The sequence below is a fragment of the Raphanus sativus genome, chromosome 3 (assembly GCF_000801105.2).
Source record: "Raphanus sativus cultivar WK10039 chromosome 3, ASM80110v3, whole genome shotgun sequence".
Lineage (NCBI taxonomy): Eukaryota > Viridiplantae > Streptophyta > Magnoliopsida > Brassicales > Brassicaceae > Raphanus > Raphanus sativus.
In genome coordinates, this window is record NC_079513.1 from 15,804,757 (window position 1) to 15,827,500 (window position 22,744).

Here is a 22,744-nt window from a genome sequence, read left to right on the forward strand (position 1 = left end):
TATCTCATACGAGAAGAACTGCCGAACGATAAGTGGCGGCAGCGAGACGCCTGAAGAGACGCAGCGCCCACTACGTCATCATGAACGACGAACTTCAACCGAGTGACCGCGAACAAAGTTCTCTTAAAGTGCATCCAGGGCGATGAAGTACGCCGAGTAATGGCTGAAACTCACGACGGAGCAGGAGGAAACCACTCGGGAGGCCGGCACTCGCCCTTAAGGTCGAAGCTTGGGATTCTTTTGGCCGTCTATGAACACTGACTGCGAAGCATACGCTCGTCGGTGCGACAAAATGCCAGCGTCACGCTCGAGCATACAGTCCCACTGAGCTGTTTGCGGACATTGCTGCCCCTTATCCGTTCATGAGATGGGGGATGGACATCATCGGGCCAATGCGAACTCACGCCAACGTCGTTTCATCCTGGTCCTCACCGATTACTTCACTAAATGGATTGAAGCGAAGCGTTCTCTCAGGTAACGGACAAGGAAGTCCGCACCTTCGTCTGGAAGAACATCATTTGCCGTCATGGTTTACCATACGAGATCATAACGGACAATGGCTCTCAGTTCATGTCGGAAACTTCAAAGAGTTCTGCAACAAGTGGAATATCCGTCTAAGCCCTTCGACTCCTCGTTACCCGCAAGGAACGGACAGGCGGAATCTTCCAACAAGATTATCATCGATGGTATCAAGAAGCGACTCGACCTAAAGAAAGGCCATTGGGCCGACGAGCTGGACGGCGTCCTCTGGTCGCACCGAACGACTCCTCGCGGTGCGACCAAATCCACCCCTTTTCTCTCTTGCTTACGGGATGGAAGCAATGGCCCCGCCAAAGTTAACGTGACAAGTCTTCGGCGCGCCAAGATGCCGCAGTTCGTCGAGCTTAATCAAGATATGCTCCTCGATGCCCTCGATGAACTCGAGGAAAAACGAGATCAAGCGCTTCTTCGGATCCAAAATTACCAGAACCAGATCGAGAGTATTCTAAATAAGAAGGTAAAAGCGCGCCCCTCGTCGAGCTCGGCGATCTCGTCCTCCGAAAAGTCTTCGACAACACAAAGGAGCTCAACGCTGGCAAGCTAGGGACCAATTGGGAAGGACCATACAAGATCACCCGAGTCGTTCGACCAGGCGTCTACCGACTCGAGACTTCCCGCAGAGAGGCAGTTCCACGAGCCTGGAACTCTATGCATCTTCGCCTCTTTCTACCAATAGATTCGTCTCATCTTTTTCTCCGAGCGAATGACCAACAGGTCACTGTTCGCAAAAAAAAAAAAAAAAAAAAAAAAAAAAAAAAAAAAACCGAGTAGATGCCACTAGCCGTCACTTCTACTCGTCCGAGTGAATGCGCTACTACAGCCACTTTCACTCGGTCAAACGAACTACGAAAGGCTTGATCCTCATCCGAGGTACGTAGGCATCCTTTCACAGGGTCCAGCCCCAACCAAAACAAAGTCCAAACTTTTTCGCGAAAGAATGACGAACAGTCACTTTCTAGTAAACGATGCCAACCCCTTTTTCAAGCGGAGTACGAGCACTCGCCCAAAATCAATCGATTGGGTCTTGATCAGACGTCAGTCGAAGGGAATAACAGCCTTGCGTCACCTGTGCATCACGCATTGACCGGCTACCCGATGGAAATTCTAGACCAAGTCTAACCGAAGAACGACGGTTTGGCCGACCAACAGTTCTCTCGGTTACTGCAATGCGTCTCGGAACCTTTTCCTCGGTAATTCAATAGAACGATTAGAGATTCTCTTTGTAATCGCTTAAATCAACCACTTGTAAAAGTTTCGTTGAATAAAGAAGATTCAAACGAGCAACCGCCTCTAATTTCCTGTTCTATCTGAAAAATTGGGAACTCGCTGGCAAACGCGAGTAGCCGCTCGAACGAATCCTTTCTCGGATAAAAACAAAAACGATTTACATATTTCTAAGTGGAAACGACTTACTGAAATATATAATAAAAATTCATAAAAGGTCTGAAGAAAAAGCAAGGCAGTAGTTCATACAACAAAAGGCCTTAGCCGAGAAAAGGAAATAGTTTTAAAGGCACAAGCGCCAAAAGTCAGATACAACAAACATCAAATACTAATCCAAGGCAGGAAGATCCTCCTCGGGATGTTCTTCGCTCGCGTCAGAGTCCGCCCCCTCGAGATGTCCTTCACTCGCGCCAGAATCCGCATCCTCGAATGACGGCGAGTCGGAGATATTGACCGGCGTGTTGGAGATCGGTTCGTCGGGAGCTGACTTGTTGTCTCCTCAGCCACGGAAGGATCCTTAAGGGCAACTTCTTGACCCGGGAGAACAGCATCAGAGCGAGCTGGCGACTGAACGGTGTCGAGAAGGCTCTTCGACGGCTCTTCGGATCGATCTCCTGGTGCTCTGAGGGGAGTGCGAAGCGTCTTGGCGGCCTCGGAGTCGAGCAAGTCCATGTTCGACCCAAATTTGTCGATTTTATCCATCATCTCCTGGATAACGAACCTCGACTCGAGCACGAGAGGAGATAAAGAGAGGTCCTTCTCGAGAAGATCATCTACGATCAAACGCTTCACCTCCGCATCATAATGCCTCTCTTGCCCGGCGTAGATATCAATATCTCCCTGAGAGATGTTTTTACCTGCCGCTTTCATCCCTTCAAGGCAACGTCTCATCCCCCGAGCCTGGCCGAGCATGCATCTCGCATCCTCAAAGCTATCACGACGGGACTCCCGATCCTGGATCCTCTGGAAGCGAGCGGCGGCTTTCCCATGCATCGCCGCCATTACTCGGATCCGTTCGTGAGTAACCTCATAGCGGCGCGACTCTCGGAGACGATCCATCTCCTTGGAATGCTCTAAGGCAGCAGCCGCCTTCTCTTCCTCGAGGGTCTTCTTCTCGTTTGCCAGCTTGGTTTTCTCTTTCTCGAGCGCTTTAACCAACTCCCGGGCTCGCTTCAGCTCCTTGTTCATAGCCGCCTCTTTCTGGGAGAGTTCATCCCTCATGGCCGCTTCTGCAATAACCGCTTCGTCCTTCTTCTTCAGCATGACCTCTAAGGCGACAGTCGCCTCCTTGGTGTTGTGCCGTTGCCTATCAATCACACCATAGGTCCTCTTCAGCTCCTTGTCGTATTTGCGGACGACCTCGTTCCAGTCACCTTGGCTCTGCAACACATCAAAGAAAGAGTTGGGGTAGGATGACCAAGTGAGAAGAAAGACGAGAAACGAACGCGATGCAGAAACTATACTTACCTTAACCGAGGAACCGGCAGCAGCGGTGTAGTCGTCTTGGAAAACTAAGTCCTTGACGAGTGGGAGATGCTCCCTACTTCCCCGGACTTGGCGGACGAAACGAGCGCAATCTCTCTCGTTACAAACGAGAGGAGTGTCCCGCTTGAAAATGAAGTCCACTTTATCCGGGCAAAACCCCTGCAGGTTCTTCGGCACAGCCTTACCCTCCTGAGCCTTCGGAGAGGACCTGTTCGATCCCCGGGCATCTTCACGAACCGCCGCCTTTGGGGGGAAACGGCAGTAGTCGGAGCCTCCACGGTTTCCTTCTCCGTATTGAGCGCTACCTCATGCCCCGAGGATTCGCCGGCACTCTTCTTATTATTCTTTTTCGACTTCTTCTTCACCTTAGAAGAAGTCCCCTTGTGATCATCCGCCTGACCACCATCGAGAGACGGATCCGGGAGAACGTCGTCTCGAGAATTGTTGCTAGGCTCCAAGGCCTGGAGCTCCCTCTCTCCACAGAGGAAGGCCGAACCTCAACGGGATCCTTGCGCGCCCGCTTCTTCTCCGATCCGGCGCCCCCACCGGTGGAAGTCTCCTCGGCTTGCTTCTCCTCGGAAGAAACGTCTTCCCTCTCCTTCCTCTTGCTCCCCGACTTTCTCACGAGCTGAGCCCCATCCGACTCAGCCGCTCTCGGCTCCCCGGGATCAGAGGAGTTTGCGTTAGAGCTTTGGTCCGGTTCCACGAACCCGAGTTGTTTCCCAACCACCAAACTTAGATCCGACAATTCCCTCATAGCTCTGGCTCGGTTAATTTCAATCTGCTCGGCTTTGGTGAACAAGTTGATTCTCTTCGACTTCTTGGTGATGAGAGGAACGGTGTCCGAACGCCAAACCTCTGCAAAGACAAAGAAAGCGACTTAGGATCCTTGAGGAAACCGAGCAAAAGAAGAGAAAGAGAAGCTTACGCTGCTTGATCCGATCAATCGACCTACGAATCCTCCTGTACGAGAAGTTCTCCCAAAAATCCTGTTTCTGGGACGCGATAATCCGAGCACTCTCCAAGAAATCTTCCTCGTACTCCGCGGTATTCGAGTGAGGAACTGTCAAAACAAGAGAAAAAGAGATGGTCAGGAGTCTGAAACAGTAAAAGATTAAAGAACATTCAATACCAAATTCATTGTTCCAAAGAACACGGTAACCGGTCTTCAGCGGCTCCTCGAAAGCCGAGCGATCGGACTTAACATAGAAGTACGATCGCTGCCAATCGTTCGTCTTGGTCGGATAGCCCGTTACCACATTATAGTTCGGGCGTATCTTCAGTGATAACAGGCCCCGATTAATCTTCACCGAGACCAGCTCCTCAAATGCTCGGACGCTGAGAGCAGCGCCAGCTTCCGCCCCAATCACCATCAGCGCAACTGCTAGACGCCAAGCACCATTCAAGAATTGGCTCAAAGCGAGTCCTCGGCGCATCGTGTAGGCGGTGACGAGTCGAGGAATCGGAAACCATAGTTTCGTGTCCTTTTCAAAGTACGACTCGTATACGCACTGATACCCCTTCGGGGGGGACCACGGCCTTTGGGTCTTTGACGGGATTATGAATGTAACCCCGGTCGCCTTGCTTCTCTTCAGCAGCTTTGTCACCGACTCGAATGTGGATCGCGTCGGTAAAACGTTCCTCCAGTCTTGCCCCTCAACTACAGGGGGACGAGCTCGCGACGGATCGAGTCGGCGCTGCTCCTCGAAAATATTTCCCGGGTAGAAGCAGTAGGGAGTCATCCCGTCGTCAGGAGAGCCGTCGCCTCCGTCATCGTCTGCGCGAGATTGAACCATCGCTACCGAGACGAGCATACGCTGCTCTCGGGTCATGTTCTCGGTATCCATCATCGCCTCGCGATGAGCCTCCTCTACACTATCGCCGGATCCGCGAACCCTCTCCAGATCGCTATCGGGACCAGTGGTGCTCGAAATCATCTTTCCCTTTTGTTCTCGAGAAAGTTGTTTGCTCGTCGACATATCGAGTAGAGGAACTAAAACAGAGAGCAAAAGCTAGAGAGATAAGGAGCAGAGAGAGAAAGTACCTGATAAACTGAGAGAAGAATGAGAGAGATCTCGAGAGAGACCTCTTATTTATAGAGAGAGTGAAGGCACCTCCCACGAGGTGCCATCATTAGCCCTAAGCGGGCCTAATTGGGCCTGTCGGCGGGCTCGCGCGTCACACTCAGACGTGACTTTTCGGATTCCCGACAAAAACCCTAGCGACGTTTCGGCTTCTCGATCGAAAACCGGTGATGGTTCGCTGTCACATCAAAACCGGCACAGTCGATTCATCGGTTTAGAGGAGTTCATCTGAGGCATCGAGCGTACGATAGGTCGGTTGTTCGTTTGGGAACATCCGGAACTCTTTCCGCCGGCGGTTCCTCGGTTAAATCAAAGGAACCGACTATCAAACCTCCTATTCTTCGAGCCCTAACTAACTAATTCGCTGCGACCAGCTGCTCGACAACGAACTAGGGGGAGACTTACTGTTGGGGATGGATTGTCACCATCCACAAGGCCCAGCGAATAGGAGGCCCATTACTACCATTCAAAGGATGACCGGCTCGGGGACGGCTTCTGACGAGCCGCGACTCGGCTCGTGACCTCTATAGCTGAAGGACGAGAAGCCGATGGAAACGATCAGGCGGCTCGGGCCGAGCAGTCATCTCGACTGGGCCTTTAAGCCAAAAGGCCCATAACGAAGGGGACGAATTAGGTCAAAACCAACCGACCTAGGAGACTATATAAGGAGTTGAGGACAGGAAAGAAGGGTATCACCACATAGACAGACAGACTTGCGGCCAGATTAGGGTTTCCTTTATTCTCTTTGTATCTCGCCGCTCTCTTGTACTTCCGGCTAGGAGCTCACCGAACATCGACTAGCCGGCTTTCTTACTCTTGTACCCTCGTTATTCCGACTCTAATAAAACGTCTCTGTTCATCCCACTCTTGAGTTCTTCTATTTTCTGTTGACCAAACTCACCTTAAACAAAAAGGTTCTATTTTTTTCTGATTTTATTTCCAATGGCAGAGAGAATCATCATCATCCATTATCATCAATGCCAAAACTTACAAAACAAAGAAACACAAAAACAGACAACAAAAGCAGCAAACTTAAGCAGAAGTGGTAATAGTAACCGAACACACTCTCTCAGATGTTAACGTTATCGAAAGCCAGAAGAGCATCACCAGCGAGCCTACAAACCCTCCACTCCTGAAGAATCTGAGCACCCATCTGCTCATAAAACTTAATCGCATTCGCATTCCAATCAAGCACAACCCACTCAACCCTCCCGTACCCCATCTTCACCGCCTGCTTCGCCACAGCCGTCAGCAACATACTCCCGAACCCTCTCCTCCTATACGGCTCCCTCACGAATATATCCTCAATATAAAACCCAGGCTTCGCCAAGAAACTCGAGTAGTTGGGAAAAAACAAAACGAACCCGGCCACAACGACGTCGTTTAGCATATCGGGAGTGAAGTTGTAGCTCTCGGGGTCTTCTATAGGGAGATGGAGGTTGTGAGTTTTGAGGAGGGGAGCGAAGTCGGGGGAGGAGGTGGTGGTGGCGGGAAAGGGGGAGCGGGAGACTTCGAGGAGGAAGACGGTGAAGGATTTGAAGGGAGGGGAGGTGAAGAGGGTGGAGGAGAGGTTGGACTCGGTGGCGGAGAAGAGGTGGGTGAGGCGCTCGAAGACGGCCATCTGGTGGATGAGTTTGTGGATGAAGGGGACGTCGAGAGGTGTGGCGAGGCGGATGCGGGAGAAGAGAGGGTGGCCGATGGGGGAGGTTTGTGGGACCATGTTTGGTTCTGGTGCTGCTGTTGGTGGTGGTGGTGGCGCGGCGGCTGCCATTTGTGAGATGGTGAGATTAGGGTTTTTTTTTTGGGGGAGAATGAATGAGAGTGATAATGACAGTTGGTGTGAGAGATTCTAGAGAGTCAAGGAAGGAGGTTTGCTTTTCTATTAGTTTTCTTCTTTTTTCTTTTAGCAGGAATCTTTCATGGGCTTTGTTTCAGCAGCTTGGGCTTTTTTCAACAGATTGGGCATTTTGTAATATACGATCGCATGTTCTCTATGTTTTCTAGTAACCAAGACCATCCGCAACGGGGTATTATGACGAATCCTTAACGGTAATTCTTAGGTTAGTTTTAGTTAAATATGATTATATTTCGTAATAGAGCTAAGGATTGGTCCGTCGGGAAGGGGTTTAAGGATCGAGTCTGTGAGTACGTGTCAATGCGAGAGTGGTCGTCGTCGGTTTAGAGTTGAGTGGGTCGGTTTGGAGAAAAAAAAAATTTCATTCTCGACCGAAGGAGAAAAAAAAAATTTCTCTGGAGAGAAAGGCGATTTCGAAACGATCTCTCTCTCTCGGCTTGACGAAGGTAAATCCAATCCTCAAAGCCGTTAATTTCTCGATTAAAACAGTTTCCATCTTCTTTGTTGTCCGTAAAGATGGATGTTTTGTTGTTTCGATCGATTTGGGAAAAGTTGTCAAATTAGGGTTTTTAAAAATTTGGGAAAAAATCGATTTCTGTATTATTTTCCTTTGTAGATATGGATTAGAAACAATTTTGGTTTCAATCGGAAGTAAATCTGGTCTTTATTTCTTACACAGTTAGAAATTCCATATTTTGTTTCAATCGATTAACGGTTTCAAAACCTTATGTTTAGAGTTTAGTGTTATCTTATGTTTAGTTGTGTTCGATTTCAATCAGTTCTTATGTCGTTGGTTTCGTTGGTTAATGAATGTATATTAACCATCGAGTTGTTGTTTTCAGGTAAACGATAATGGGGCAAGATTACAGTTACAGCCAGCCATCTTCATCATCAAACTCTGTAGACATAACCCCCTTATTGAAGCAGTTGCTCAGCTGTACGTGGATGAAGCTGAGAGTAGCCACTTCAATGCAGAGCCGCTTCAGTACCAACCGCAACTAGAGTGTGATGATGGAATCCCTACAACCTGCTACTGTGGTGCGGAGCCAGTTGTCGGCTACTCTACAACTCGTAAAGACCCATACAGACGTTACTTTACGTGCAACAATGCTGAAGATGGTGACTGCCACGTTTGGAAATGGTGGGACGTGGCAGTCATAGAGGAGATGAGGGACTTTCAGCGGGAGCTTAGGCAGCTTAAGGGTGAACTTAACCAGAGTGAGCAGAAGGTTCTTATCCTCGAGAAGACAGTATCCGAGTTTTCAAAGAAGAAACCAGGAGTTAAGCTAATGGTCTCTACCTTAGTTTTAATAGGGTTGGTGTTACTTATTCTACTTGGTGAGTATCTGGTTCTAAATGAATTGTTTTATCTCATTTTGGTAGACAATTGATAGTTTCTTCTCTTTTTTCAGGAATATTAGGAAAGGCTTCAAAGGACAGTGGCGGACCTCGCTTGTTTCTGAAATAAGGTAACAAATTTTCTTTCTTTTCTCATAATGAATTGGTTTAAATGATAATATCGTCCTCTCTGTTCTGATGTGATTGGCTTTTACTATCTGTTCTGTTCCCATATTTGTGTTATGTAGCTAGTCCTATAAGTCGTATTGAATTGATTGTGTGTAGGTAGTATTAGTTATCTTTCTGTAACTAGTTCATTGCCTTAATTAGTTGTAAATGATACTTAGTTATTAGTTATTTACTTTCCAGCTTCCCAACTGCATAGATTTGATTGCCATTAATTAGTTATAAGTCATAGAAGGCTTACTTAAGCCTCTGTGTCGCTAGTAGAGTGGCACAGATCAACCATGGCTAATAACTCGTCAAGCTATGTTAACCTACTACAGAGTCAACTTCCAGTTGATCTTGATGCAGCCGAACCTTTATGGTTAGGTAGCGAAGGTCCTGATGAGGCTTATGTGATGTCTGGTAGCGAAGTGCCTGAAGCGTCTGGTGTGAAGTCAACTCCCCAACAATCTGAGAGAAGGAAATGGTCTCCCAAAGAGGATATAATCCTCATTGGAGCATGGTTTAACACCAGTAAAGACCCGATCGTGAGCAATGAGCAGAAAGGTGGAGCATTTTGGAAGCGGATTGTGGAGTACTACAACGCAAACCCTATCTTGGTTGGGACAATACCGAGAGAGCTTGGTCCTTGCAAGCAGAGGTGGTCTCGGATTAACGACCACGTTTCAAAGTTTTGTGGTTGCTATGATCGAGCTCTTCGGCAGCAAAGAAGTGGTCAGAATGGTGACGATGTGATGAAGGCTGCTTTAGATTCATTCTTCACTATTATGAACTTAAGGTTCACCATGGATCACTGCTGGAGGGAGCTGAGGTATGACCAGAAATGGTGCTCCCTGGTTCAGGGTAAGCACACTGTTAAGGAGAAGCGCAAATGTCTGAATTGCTTTGATGTCTTCTCTGTTTGGTTTAAGGTTATTTCTTTGTTGCTTTGTCTGAATTGCTTTGATGTCTTCTCTGTCTGAATTGCTTTGTTGTCTTCACTGGTTATTTCTTTAAAAGTAAACTAACTCTTGTCTTGATTCTCCTTGTTTCAGGTTAAGGCTGAAGTTGGTCACGGGTGCACTGAAGGTTGGGCAAGTCACGGGTGCATTAGGAGTAGTGCAAGTCACGGGTGCATTAGGAGTAGTGCAAGTCACGGGTGCTTTGAAGTAGTTCACGGGTTCATCTCTTGCAGTTTATGTAGTATAAGTAGTTGTCGTTTGGCCTTTAGCTTTGTATCAGCTTCTCTTTCTTTCCTCTGCATCAAAACTTGACTTATGTTCTTCTCAACCCGATTTTTCTCTTGTAATATCTGGGTGTAAGAAGTTCTTCTCTTTGTATCAATATTAAGACTTGATTTCGGCTAATGTTAAATGTTATCTTCATTGTCTTTATATCAATGCTGTTGATCTCTTTATAATTATTCATATTTCGAGTTGTCTTGATTCACCAACATTCTTTTTTTTAACTCTTGTCTTGATTCACCAACATTCTCTTTTTTTAACCCTTGTCTATAAAGGTAACAGAGGCTGTGGAGAAACCAGCAGGAGCATTCAGCAACATACTTGTCTCTTTAACACTTGCTAAGGTTTGATTACCACAATACAACCTATTGGTTAAAGAAAAAAAAATTAAATTATACATATTTGAGACTTATAGATTAAAAAAAACTATAAACTTATACAAAATTGAGATAATAAATAAATTCAACACTTATTTTGGAACTTATAGATTAAAAAATATATAAAGTTATACATATTTGAGACTTATAGATTAAAAAAAATATAAACTTATACAAAATTGAGATAATAAATAAATTCAACACTTATTTTGGAACTTATAGATAAAAAAATATAAAGTTATACATATTTGAGATAATACAAAAATATCTAAACTTATTTTGGAACTTATAGATAAAAAAAATATAAAGTTATACATATTTGAGAATCTAAAAAAATATCTAAACTTATTTTGGAACTTATAGGAAAAAGAAAATATAAACTTATACATATTTGAGATAATAAAAAAATATCTAAAGAAAAATGAATAACTTATAAATTTAATTTCTCAATCAGGATGTCATCATCTTCATCCAATGAAATGGAAGAATTGGAAGAAAGATTGGACGAAGTTTACGAAGATATATGTGAAGATACCATCAACAACATTATCGAGGTCCAAACCAAAAAGCAAAAGAAACGAGCATATATTGAACGAAACCGTGAAGCAGGACACATCCGGTTATGGAATGACTACTTCTCCGAAAATCCCACATATGAGGAACATATCTTCAGACGCCGTTTCCGTATGAACAAGGAATTATTCATGAGTATTGTCTATGCCCTCTCACAGAACGTTCCATTCTTTCAACATAGACCAGATGCTACCGGGAGGCTTGGTCTTTCGCCACTACAAAAATGTACCGCAGCAATTCGTATGCTTTCTTATGGTTCTGCAGCAGACGCGGTTGACGAATATCTCCGACTTGGTGAGAGCACGGCACTTTCGTGTTTACATCATTTCACTTATGGAATAGTACAGTTATTTGGGGAGCAGTATCTACGAAGACCCACACCAGAGGATCTTCAACGACTCCTCGATATTGGAGAGAAACGCGGGTTTCCTGGGGGAGCATTGACTGTATGCATTGGGAGTGGAAAAATTGCCCAACGACTTGGAAAGGACAGTACGCCCGTGGATCAAACAAACCGACAATTGTCTTAGAGGCCGTAGCTTCACAAGATCTTTGGATATGGTGCGCTTTTTTTGGTCCTCCAGGTACCTTAAACGATATTAATGTCCTCGATCGATCTCCTGTTTTTGATGACATTATAGAAGGTCGAGCTCCAAGGTTAGAGTACGTGGTCAACGGACACAAGTATAAGTTGGCTTACTATCTCACAGACGGTATATATCCAAAATGGTCAACATTTATCCAATCTATCTTACGTCCTCAAGGTCCTAAAGCACGATTATTTGTTGAAAAACAAGAAGCAGCCCGAAAAGATGTGGAACGGGCCTTTGGAGTTTTGCAAGCTCGATTTGCGATTGTCAAAAACCCGGCTCTTACATGGGACAAAAAAAAGATAGGAAAGATTATGCGAGCATGTATCATAATACACAATATAATAGTCGAAAATGAACGCAATGGATATACTCGCATCGATATTTCGGAATTTGAAGAAGGAAATGTCACCAGAAGTTCACACGTGGAAACCCAAACCGAGATGCCTACAAATCTGAATAACATATTTGTCAATCAGAACGAGAGAGAACTTCGGGATATCCGTATACATGAACCACTGAAAAAGATTTAGTTGAGCATATTTGGAATAAATTTGGTGATGAATAATTATTGTATCTTTATGTTTAATTATTCTATTTTTATGTTTAATTATTGTATTTTATTTTATTTCTTGGAATAAAATAATTAAAAATTTCACTTTTAAAAAAAAAATATTTTTTTATTTCTAAGAACTCCTAATTCGAAAACACCATTGGACACACTTTTTAGACTAAGATCTTTAACTATTCAAAAAAAAAAAATTACTAAACTAATCCTAAGGATCCACAATGGGTGTCACCATTGCGGATGAGTAGGTATGTGGGTTCGGTTTGAACGGTTAAATTTGGTTCGGTTTTGTCTTACTAATAATAAGTATTTTTTTATAACATCTACTAATAAGTATTATTAAATGTAAATGTTGCCCCAAAAGAAAAGAACATTTCATTTATGTTTACCCAGGAATTAATAAAAAGGAAAAAATATGTGAAAATGGTACTTATTATATTTAAAGGAAGCAAGTGGTATTAAAGAAGTAGATAATTTATAATTATGAAACATCATTCAACAAATAGAAGGGTTGACAAGTACAGAATATATATAACAAATACATCAAATAGAAACATACATTCTACAAGCTTGGATACAGCAAACTGGTATATAAAGTCACTCTCAAACCTCCCCCTCAAAGCAACAAATAATACACTAAATGTTACTCACCAAGAAATTCTTTTTTAATTATTATTTTGATATTTTTCCCCCTTCCTCCTGGCCCAAAGAAATCTCCACCTCTTAGATAGTTTTGAAAAAATCAAATTCTAAGCGTGAAGCTCGTGAAGCTGGCTCCTGACTGACCCATAAGCCCTCATAGCACCAGCTCTCAACACAAACTGGTGGTACAAAGCTGCAATTGCTGCTCCCACAAATGGACCGACCCAGAAGATCCACTGCAATTAATAATAAGAAATTATAACTCCATTCATAACCTAATTAGGGCACAAGAACGAGTATTAATTAGAGGGTAGAAACACAAACTTGATCATCCCAAGCCTTTTGATTGTTGTAGATGACTGCAGCTCCAAAACTCCTAGCCGGGTTAATTCCAGTTCCAGTGATTGGGATTGTGGCTAAATGAACCATGAACACCGAAAATCCAATTGGCAATGGTGCCAATACCTTCAATACATTCATGTCAAACAAAGCAAATTAATTGAATGAGCTATAAGCACACATATTATTAGAGTAGACAAGAAACTGTGCGGACAATGCTACATATAAGCCAAACATGTGGTTCGTACGTAATAAATCATACTTGAAAGATGTTAAGATCATGGAACATGTATGTACGAGCATATACATATAACACATGAGTCGTTGTGAACAGTGGACCATTTACATACAAAGACATGTGAATATGATGAAGGGACGTGAATTACAAAGATGTTATGTCGTTATATATCGTGAATGGACCTTTTGGTACCAAAGAAAGATACAAGAAATTAATGATAAATAATTGGACACCCATTTGTCGTGTTCCTCATAGAAGAAATTATACGCTACACTTATTATTACTTGGTCCTTATTATTCTCGTTTAGGCCAAAATCGCTAGAAGAGATCGTCTTCAGTATTAATAGTGCTTTCTATAGCTGGCATTAGATTCTGTTACGTCCCTGGGTCCGAAATTGCGACAACGGAATCAAAAAATATCCTGATATCTCTTTCCAGTTTTGCTTGCCATCACTAGTAGTCTAGTACTATATTTTGTGGAAAATAAGTGAAGAGAAAGAAAACTATCAACTTTAGTTCGAAATACTTATCATCTTTAACTTTTAGTTAGTTGTTGTAGTTTTAAATGTTAGTTTATGTATATTGTTTTAAATGTTAGTTTATGTATTTTATTTTGGGTTGATAAGTTATTATGTCTTTACAAATAGAATAGTACACATTTAATTGTTCCATAAAACTATTTAGAACATCATTAGTGGTAAGATTATCCCAATGAGTATCTAGAGCATATAATATTAATATAGCTTAATTATATAATTAAGAATTTAAGTTAAAAAGTTTAAACAATTCTTTTTTTCGCTGGATTTCGCATATAGGAGACCTCTCTTTATTTTTTCTTTTACATTTTCTCACATAACTTTTGTATTATTAGTTTCTTTTTTGTTGAGAAATTTGTGTAAAGTCACCTTTGGAGATGTTCTTATATAGTGTGAAAACACTTTTTAAAGATAGTACATGTTCTTAAAGAAAGTTGGAATTGCTTACAGGAATGTGAGAGTCACGGGCATTACGCTTAGGGTCTGTAGCGGAGAAGACCGTGTAGACAAGGACAAATGTGCCGATAATCTCAGCACCAACACCAACACCAACGTTGTATCCGTCGGCGAGGACGTTGGCTCCACCGCCATATCGGTTGTAATAAGTTTTCTGGAAGACTTTCACCAAACCAACTCCGCAAGTGGCTCCGAGACACTGGGCCACTATGTAGGATATAGCTCTCACCAACGACACCTTGCTAGCCAAGAATAGTCCAAACGTCACTGCAGGGTTAATGTGCCCACCTATACACGTATATATGATTTTTAATCTCATTAAACCAGTTGATATAACTTACATGTGAGAGTTTTCTTTTTAATCAGATAAATCAAGTAAACTAATTGCTTCCTCAGTTTTTTTTATTTCAAATTGTAAATTCTGGTGTCTTTTCACACTGTTTCGGAAAATATTTGCAATATCAAAGGTAACCTCACATAATTAAATTTGCTGATTTAATACCAGAATTTCACTGTGTTCAACTTAATTGGTATGTATGAATTATCAGATGAAACATTTATTTTACGTAAGACTGACTAATAAAGCATTATTATTGGTGAAAAAATCTTAAACATAAATCTTTAGAAACCTGCAGGAATATAAATTTGTAGAAAGCTATGTTTTCTTACCACATGTGTATAGTGGTCAGCATGGTGTCTCATTAATCACTTGAGAACTATAGTTGTCTCATTTAGTAGTTTTTTCGATATATTGCTTCTTTGTTACGAGTCTCTTAAGAGCTTGAATTGTGATGCATGTGCACTAATTAACTATGAAAATCATTTAATGGAGTGGATTTGTTAAAACTTATTATGTGTTATGCCGCATAAAGGATGTCAAAGGATGGTTATAATCTATAAGGAAAGAATAAGCAACAGAGAAGAAAAGAGACCAGAGATGCCGGCAGTGCAGTAGACAAGGATGAAGATCATGCCACCGAAGGCCCAAGAGATGCCCAGGAGGCCGACGCTGGCGCAGGCCCCACCGCCAGTTTTGAGATCCGTCTGGCTCTTGAAACCGATGACTGTCAAGACGGTGATGTATAGAAAGAGAAGAGTAGCTATGAACTCAGCGATGACTGCTCTATAGAAGGACCATTTTCCTAGCTCCCTCGCCTCGAAAATCTTGACACGCGGTGGATCCTTGTAATCCTTGCCGGACAACGACTCCTCCTCCGTCAAGTCTGTCGACATTGTTTATTTTTTATGTGGTATATACTTATGTAGCTTCCACAGAGTTAGAGAGAGAGAGAAGGGATGTGGCTGATGTGCATAGATGGTGAGTGGGTGTATTTATGGAATAATATGGTTTCAGGGTTTTCCACTTTTGCCCTGAGGTACTCTATTGCTATATTTTGTCGGAAGAATAAGTTTTTAATTTATTTTGATTCATAAGCTGCGGTGCAAATGGTGAAATCTCATTAATTCAGTTGTTTAACTAAGAAGTATATGTTACAAATTTCGAACATACAAATTATGCATACTATTAGAGAGAAAACTCATAGTTTTTAAAAGAGAATCCATTAGGTATGGATCTTTATAAAGCGGCTTATGATGGTTTAGTAAACGAGAATCTTTCATAGAAATGTATAGTTGTGTTTTACAAAATCATCTATGTAATATCTATCTATTTTATTAAAAGTGAAGTACAAATAAAATTTCACCCTTAATTCTTCTTAATATTTACCAACTTGTGCCATTGATATTAACTATTTTTTTAATAAAATCAGAAATTAAGTATAATTAATGGAATATATTTTTAATTGTTAGTTACCTTAAATTTCAAAACAAAATCTCAGTAGATATGCACAATCTCTCACAATAACTAAAATATGGAAAATCATTTTGCTAATGTTAAATCACAACGTATTTTTGTTACGTGCATAAATAATCACTGATTAAATTGTTGGCTATTAATGACCTGATTGGCTGATTCCACTGCATCTATAATCTATCTTATTAAAACCTAAGTACAAAATTGGAATGTTTGGAGAGTTGAATAGGAGGATTAAAAAAATTTGGAGTGTTTAGAAACTGAATAGTAGTCTTAGTGAAATTTATTTGGATACATAAAGAGTAGTATCTATTAATTGTGTTTTCATATTTCACTTAGTTTAATAATTTAATTAATTATATTACATTAATAATAATTTACATCATTAATTATATTACCATAATAATAATAGTGTATATTTTTATTTATTAGTTAATCAATATTAACTTTGTGCCAATTATAAAATCAAAAATTTTAAATAATTATGTTTTACATATGATTAAACGTTTGGTTTAGTTTATTTTACTAAAATATTTAATGTTAGTTTCAATTGGTGAAAAATTACGTACCCAAAAACATAGTAAAAATATATGTTTTTGTGAATAAAATAATAACTAAAATAAAATTAATTAAAATGTGCCACATTTTTTGCCACTTAATTTTTCACTCCATATAATTATTTTACCTGGTAAAAAAACTCTTTCTATTTCACTTAATTTAGCCAAACACATAGAAATAATAATAGTAGTATCTGTTAATTGTGTTTCCATACTTCACTTAGTTTAACAATTTAATTAATTATAATACCTTAATAATAATTTACATCATTAATTTTACTACCATAATAATAATGCATATTTTTATTTATTAGTTAATCAATATTTAGCTTTGTGCCAATTGTAAAATCAAAAATGTTAAATAAGTAGGTTTTACATATGATTAAATGTATGGTTTAGTTTATTTTACTAAAATTTTTTTATTTTAGTTTCAATCGATGGAAAATTACGTATCCCAAAACATAGTTCAAATATATGTTTTTATGAATAAAATAATAACTCAAATCAAATTAATTAAAATGTGCTACACTTATTTCTACTTAATTTTCCATTCCATATAATTATTTTACTTGATAAAAAAACTCTTTCAATTTTACTTAATTTAGTCAAACACATAAAAAGAGGTTTTTATTAATTTATAAAACCAGTTAGACATGAACATTATCTATCTATTTAGGTATTCACAACAATATCTAGTTTTTATTATAAACGGTGACTTCATAACAATATATAGGTATTCACTATTTTAATTTTCGTTATTAATGAATCAATATATTGACACTAACATCTAAAAAATTTATATCCTCGCATTTTTATTTAAAACATGATTATAACACAAAATTTCAAATTATATAAAACACTATTGTGTTATCTAATTTGTAGGCAATTGTAAAATATATATATGGATATATTATTTTTTTGTTATCAAATTATATAAAACATGATTGTTTTAAAGTTATTACCCGAAACCTGAAACTATAACCAAAAAAGCGAATTCAAAACTCTTAAAAAATATCTGTATACTAAAACATATATGAAATATCCAAATAATAATATACACAAAATATTTTGAGTATTCTGGGTACCCAGACTCAAATAAAAACGTGTGGATCCAAAAAAAATTCAATAGGTATTTTTCACTAATCCGAACACGAAAACTGTATTTCTTCTCGGTTTCGGTTCGGCTGTATTTCGTGTGGTTCGGTTTTCAGATCCTGATAAAATTCTCATGCTTAAGAGTTATATAAGAATGTATATATAAAATTTGAAATAAACTAATTTATAAATTATATAACTTTCAACAGATTTCTTTTTCTATATAATACGAATTTATAACATCTTAATATTCAACAAGTCTAAAATACAAATTCATATTCAACTTTATTTATAAACCAAATAAAATCTGCGCGGATCAAAATCTAGTTCTTATAATTTATAATATTATAATAGGTAAGAAAAAAATTGCAATTTATTGAAAGAAAAAAGACAGCTAATAAAATGGATATGCACGGCTCTGATTGACCTTTGTTTGTGGCTTTATATCTCTCGATCGCTCTAATTTATTTATGTTCTATTTTTTGGTCCATGACTCCACAACATTTCGTACCATTTAATGAGTACTGTTATTTTCACAAGTTATTGAATGTCTAGTGCATATTTTATTTTCATTAGTGCCGGTGCCAAAAGTATACTTTATCCACGATAACAAAAGAACTCGTTATCCTAGGGTTTAATTTCACTGAATTTCAAACACTTCGTATTACTTTTATTTTGAGAAAACACTTCGTATTACTTGACAACTAGGTTTTGATTTATATCCGTACGTGAGAGGTCTACGAAAACGCAATGCTAAAGCCCTACTCACTTTGAATATTAATCAAACGTCTGAGTAAAACTTAGATATCGATGCCAAATTTTATTAAGAAGATCTTACAAATATATACCGTTATACCAAAAGATGTTTTTTGAGTCTGTTTGTTTGATGACAAAAAAAAAAAAAATACCAAAAGATGTTTTAAGTCTAACTGTCTGGTAAAAAAATACAGCCATTATAGTTTCTTCATCTAAATATAAATATAAAAGGCAAATTATCAGATTACCCGTCGAGTAGCATCAGCTACAACTACAAGTGTGGTCGACAGGCCCCCTATTATTTTTCTTTTATAAAGCCACCCACTACGTTTTCTTAAAAGTTTTCTGAAAGTTTACCTTAAAGTTTTATTTTTCCCTTGGTTTTATTTTTCTCTCTCTCTTTCTCTTTCTCTTTCTCTAATATACATATCTCCACATATTTACAGATACTCGACCGTGGGTGGCCAAGAAACTAAGAACACCTCGAAATAATGCCTCAAGCTGCTTTTATCCCCCAAGAAAATGGAGAGAAAAGGAAATAACGTTCCGATGATAATCAATTTACAACGATTTATAACTTGATATATTCCGTTGCAAATGCCTTGTTTGTAGTTTTTTTTTTTTTTGTAAATTAAAAAAAAAAAGCCTTGTTTGTAGTTGTGTTATGTGACCAACATATTTGTTTCACTTATACCTATTAATCTATTATCAACAACAACGATATGCAGGTGCTTCACTCATAGTTTTTTTTCAATTGTCATGTATGATAGTGATTGTCTAGTTTGCTGTTTAAAGTCTTACTTTTTTCATAAACCTATTTAATAGTATTTTATTACCAATGACTATATCTTGTATTGACATATATAATGAAGTCGGTGTCGACAAACTTCGCTAAAATACTTCCGATAGCTTACGACATTCAATTTGTTTTAGTTTCAAAATAAAAAGAGTTAAGAAGTTGATATATTATCTTACAAATAAAAATTTAAATTTTATCTTAGAAGAATATATATCCTTAAACATATAAAATATTAATCTTTTTTAACCACTTTAATATTTGTGTTTAAAGGTGAAAAATAGAGATAAGTTAAAGAAAGTTTTGCATTAAAATATTTTAGAATAGAATATAAAAAGAGTTGGCTAAAGGAATGTCAAATATAGAAAACAAGAACCTGAAACAATTAATGAGTAAAAAAAAGAACCTGAAACAATTAATGGAAAATGTGAAACGGTATTTGAATCATTGGCTAAAACGATCGGCCTCTATCAAAATAAATTTTTATTCAATTGGCATATGGGGAAGGCACATCTAAGTACTCTATGCGTAGCTAGGTCCGTCCATGGCCGAGTACTGTTGGACACAGGGATAAATACAATATGACATTTGACGCGAGGCGTTTGGCTGATTGTCAAGTTCTACAAACAGATGATGTATCACTCTTAAACGAACCGACGACATAGACTAATCGTTACTCGACTTTTTTTTATGATATATTGATGCGTCCTGCATAAGATATTACAGATCTTGACAGCACAACTTATTATTATTATTTTTTTTGTCAACAACTTATTTTCTTTTCTAAACTATTTTGGAATTTAAGATTTCTCCGAGAGATGTTGCACTCTATGTCAATCGGTAATGTTCTAGTTGGAAATGTGACAAAAGATAAATTGTTGGTGACAGTTTCTAACTGCAATTGGCCACTGACCTTGGACATAGACTAATCGTAAAGGGTGGTGAGTACTTTCTGATACACATAATAAATGCAACGATTTTATTTGACAAAATCTAAGCTAAAAAACATTCCCAAACATGATCTCTTCTACATTCTGTGGTTTTTATTGCCAAAATGACACCCAAATAAAAAATTTCCATTTACAATCACATAATTAATTCTTTTACAGAAAACTAAACATACTCAAATTATTGTTCTCTATGTTTTCTTCATATTCTCCTAGTATTTCTTCTTTATGTGACATAAATGTTATAATCTTTATAAAATAAGCATAATAATTGATCGATAAAATTTTAACGATATTTGGAATTTATATTTAAAACCAAATCGAATATTTAAAATAATTTTATATTATTATTTTAATGAAACATGTTATTCTGGCATCTTGAAAAACCTATGGTTAGTACACTTCTGATGTCGGCGAGACATACGTGGCGAGAACTGTGGATCGAGATTGAGCTGGCAGTTTGGTCGACTGAACAATATCTATTTCGGGTAAAGCTTCAGTGGCTTACAAATTATTATTAAATCAGAACTCTGAAATATTTAGCTTGTCCACATCAGTTTTTGTTAAAATTTATTTCGTACAATTTCCTTTTTGTATGTTTCTCATGATTAAGATGCAAGTTTTGGAAATTTCCGCGACAACGATTTAATGTTTTTTTTGTTTTGGGGTTAAACATTGAAGGATGGTCTCTTTCTTTATCAAAGCTGTGATAAGTTTAGTGTCGACTTTATAGAGAATACGTGAAAGTCGTTTCTGAATTTAGACGTTTTGCATTCGTACTGTTTATTACTTTTATTGTATGCGTAATTTCACTTGACCATTCACTACTACATCCTGAATAAATATAGTATTTTTTTGGTGGGGGGGGGGGGGGGGGGGGAGATAAATACAGCCTAAAGATTGCTAATCATTTTTAAAACATGATTTTAAAACTGCAGTCTAAACACTTTGCAGGTACCACGAATATAAAGACAAAAAGTCTAACGGGTAACTGCAGAAGATAGTAGAATAACTGATGTTGATGGAATAGGTTTCTGTATGCGATCTTTTTTTTGACGGATCAACATAATATATATTATTAATGACTGAAAATTTGTACGCGGGGTTTCATTTTTTGGCTAAAACATGAAATTGTTACAGAAATCTTCTCAAGTACTATGAAATACCAAAATACTTAGAGCACCTCCAATGGTGGAGGTACTCCCTTTAGCTTCTTAATAATAAAAATATCAATACTTTAAACAAAGATTTAGTTTTTATTTGGTTTTTGAATTTTATAAAAAGACTATTCAACTAAGGAAGGACATTTGTACCGAAGAGTCTAAAAGCGGTTCCACAAATGTGTTTTGCAAGAACTTCTTCTGACACAAAAATTTTCTTTTTGATTTTTAGATTTTTTTAATTGGTAATAATCCCTCAATAACCTGCCCATGGAGTTGGCCTTAAGAGGTGAAACTAGATTTAACCCGCCCTTTGAAATATTTTCATTTTTAATTTTTATATTTGCGTTTTTAATTATATTTGTGTATATATTTTAAAAATATTATTAGTAAGATATTTTGATTATTATATTGAATTTATGATGTTGCATAACTATAGACTTTATCAAAAGTTTTGAAATTCATTCCAGACCTGCGGTTGAACCGGTAAACCCAGTGTTCTAGTTTGAGTTTTCGGAAATTTATTATTTAATAATCCGGAAAACCCATGGAAACCCTATGAATAAAATATATTAGATTAATGATTAGTGTTATATATATATATATATATATATCAAATAAATCATTTGTCATGTCTAAGGCTATGGATATTAAAATTATGAAGTCAATATAAAAGAAAATAAAGAAAGAACTTGATATGTATATAAAAATAATATATTATTAATTTTTTTAGTAGGGTAAATTATTTTACATATTAATAAGGAAGTTCCCGAAGCTACAAATAACATGGACCAACTTGGACCAACTCGTTTAATTGCTAGGAACACAGAAGTGGTACTACTTTTTTCAGAAAAAAAATAAGAAGTGTTTATAAAATGTTTTGTAAGTGTCCCTTTTAATTTTATGCAATTATCTAACAGTAATTATTAAAACAAAATAAGTGTGTTATTAGGCAGTTTAGATGGTCTTATTTTCATTTCCTAACTATCCTTAATGAGTTTTAATTTTTAAGACAAATCTGATGCACAAAGTAATATACCAAGGAAAGTCAAGGGCAAATCCATAAAGGGATCCTGATTTAATTATATTGATACCACATATCTTAAAGTTTAAACTAATTTGAATTTTTAATAAGTTTAGATGATTTCAAAGAATTAAAGAGTGTAAGGTGATTGTTAAACCACTTTAGAATATCACATAAGACCATAAACTTAAGTCTTTAACTTTTTTTTTAACTAAGAAACACCACCAAACTCTAAAATCACTTGAAAGATTTAAAATTCCACGATTTAAAATATTTTCAATAACAATAGATTTAAGAGTAAATTATGAAATGTCAAATTCAATAACAATGGATTTTAAATGA

At 38.2% G+C, this 22,744-nt stretch overlaps 5 protein-coding genes and 1 pseudogene across 5 annotated transcripts; 3 read left to right on the plus strand and 3 right to left on the minus strand.

Annotated features, from left to right (window-relative positions):
- Positions 1–3,551: 3,551 nt before the first annotated feature.
- LOC130509074 (uncharacterized) lies at positions 3,552–6,080 on the minus strand. The gene is made up of 2 exons (XM_057004641.1): positions 4,178–6,080; positions 3,552–4,107 (listed from the first exon to the last, which is right to left on the minus strand). The coding sequence occupies exons 1-2, from the start codon at positions 5,226–5,228 to the stop codon at positions 3,611–3,613; spliced, it is 1,548 nt and encodes a 515-aa protein (XP_056860621.1). The 5' UTR covers positions 5,229–6,080; the 3' UTR covers positions 3,552–3,610.
- A 144-nt stretch (positions 6,081–6,224) lies between these two features.
- LOC108844210 (GCN5-related N-acetyltransferase 8) lies at positions 6,225–7,193 on the minus strand. The gene has a single exon (XM_018617433.2). The coding sequence runs from the start codon at positions 7,102–7,104 to the stop codon at positions 6,403–6,405; it is 702 nt and encodes a 233-aa protein (XP_018472935.2). The 5' UTR covers positions 7,105–7,193; the 3' UTR covers positions 6,225–6,402.
- An 847-nt stretch (positions 7,194–8,040) lies between these two features.
- LOC108846949 (uncharacterized protein At4g04775-like) lies at positions 8,041–10,058 on the plus strand (annotated as a pseudogene).
- LOC108845298 (glutathione S-transferase T3-like) lies at positions 8,994–9,864 on the plus strand. Its single transcript, XM_018618529.1, has 2 exons — positions 8,994–9,616; positions 9,747–9,864. The coding sequence occupies exons 1-2, from the start codon at positions 8,994–8,996 to the stop codon at positions 9,862–9,864; spliced, it is 741 nt and encodes a 246-aa protein (XP_018474031.1).
- Positions 10,059–10,791: 733 nt separating the features above from the next.
- LOC130510022 (uncharacterized) lies at positions 10,792–12,008 on the plus strand. The gene is made up of 2 exons (XM_057006357.1): positions 10,792–11,322; positions 11,379–12,008. The coding sequence occupies exons 1-2, from the start codon at positions 10,792–10,794 to the stop codon at positions 12,006–12,008; spliced, it is 1,161 nt and encodes a 386-aa protein (XP_056862337.1).
- Positions 12,009–12,501: 493 nt separating this feature from the next.
- LOC108847658 (probable aquaporin PIP2-6) lies at positions 12,502–15,568 on the minus strand. The gene is made up of 4 exons (XM_018620965.2): positions 15,187–15,568; positions 14,247–14,542; positions 13,010–13,150; positions 12,502–12,921 (listed from the first exon to the last, which is right to left on the minus strand). The coding sequence occupies exons 1-4, from the start codon at positions 15,485–15,487 to the stop codon at positions 12,793–12,795; spliced, it is 867 nt and encodes a 288-aa protein (XP_018476467.1). The 5' UTR covers positions 15,488–15,568; the 3' UTR covers positions 12,502–12,792.
- Between the last annotated feature and the right edge of the window lie 7,176 nt (positions 15,569–22,744).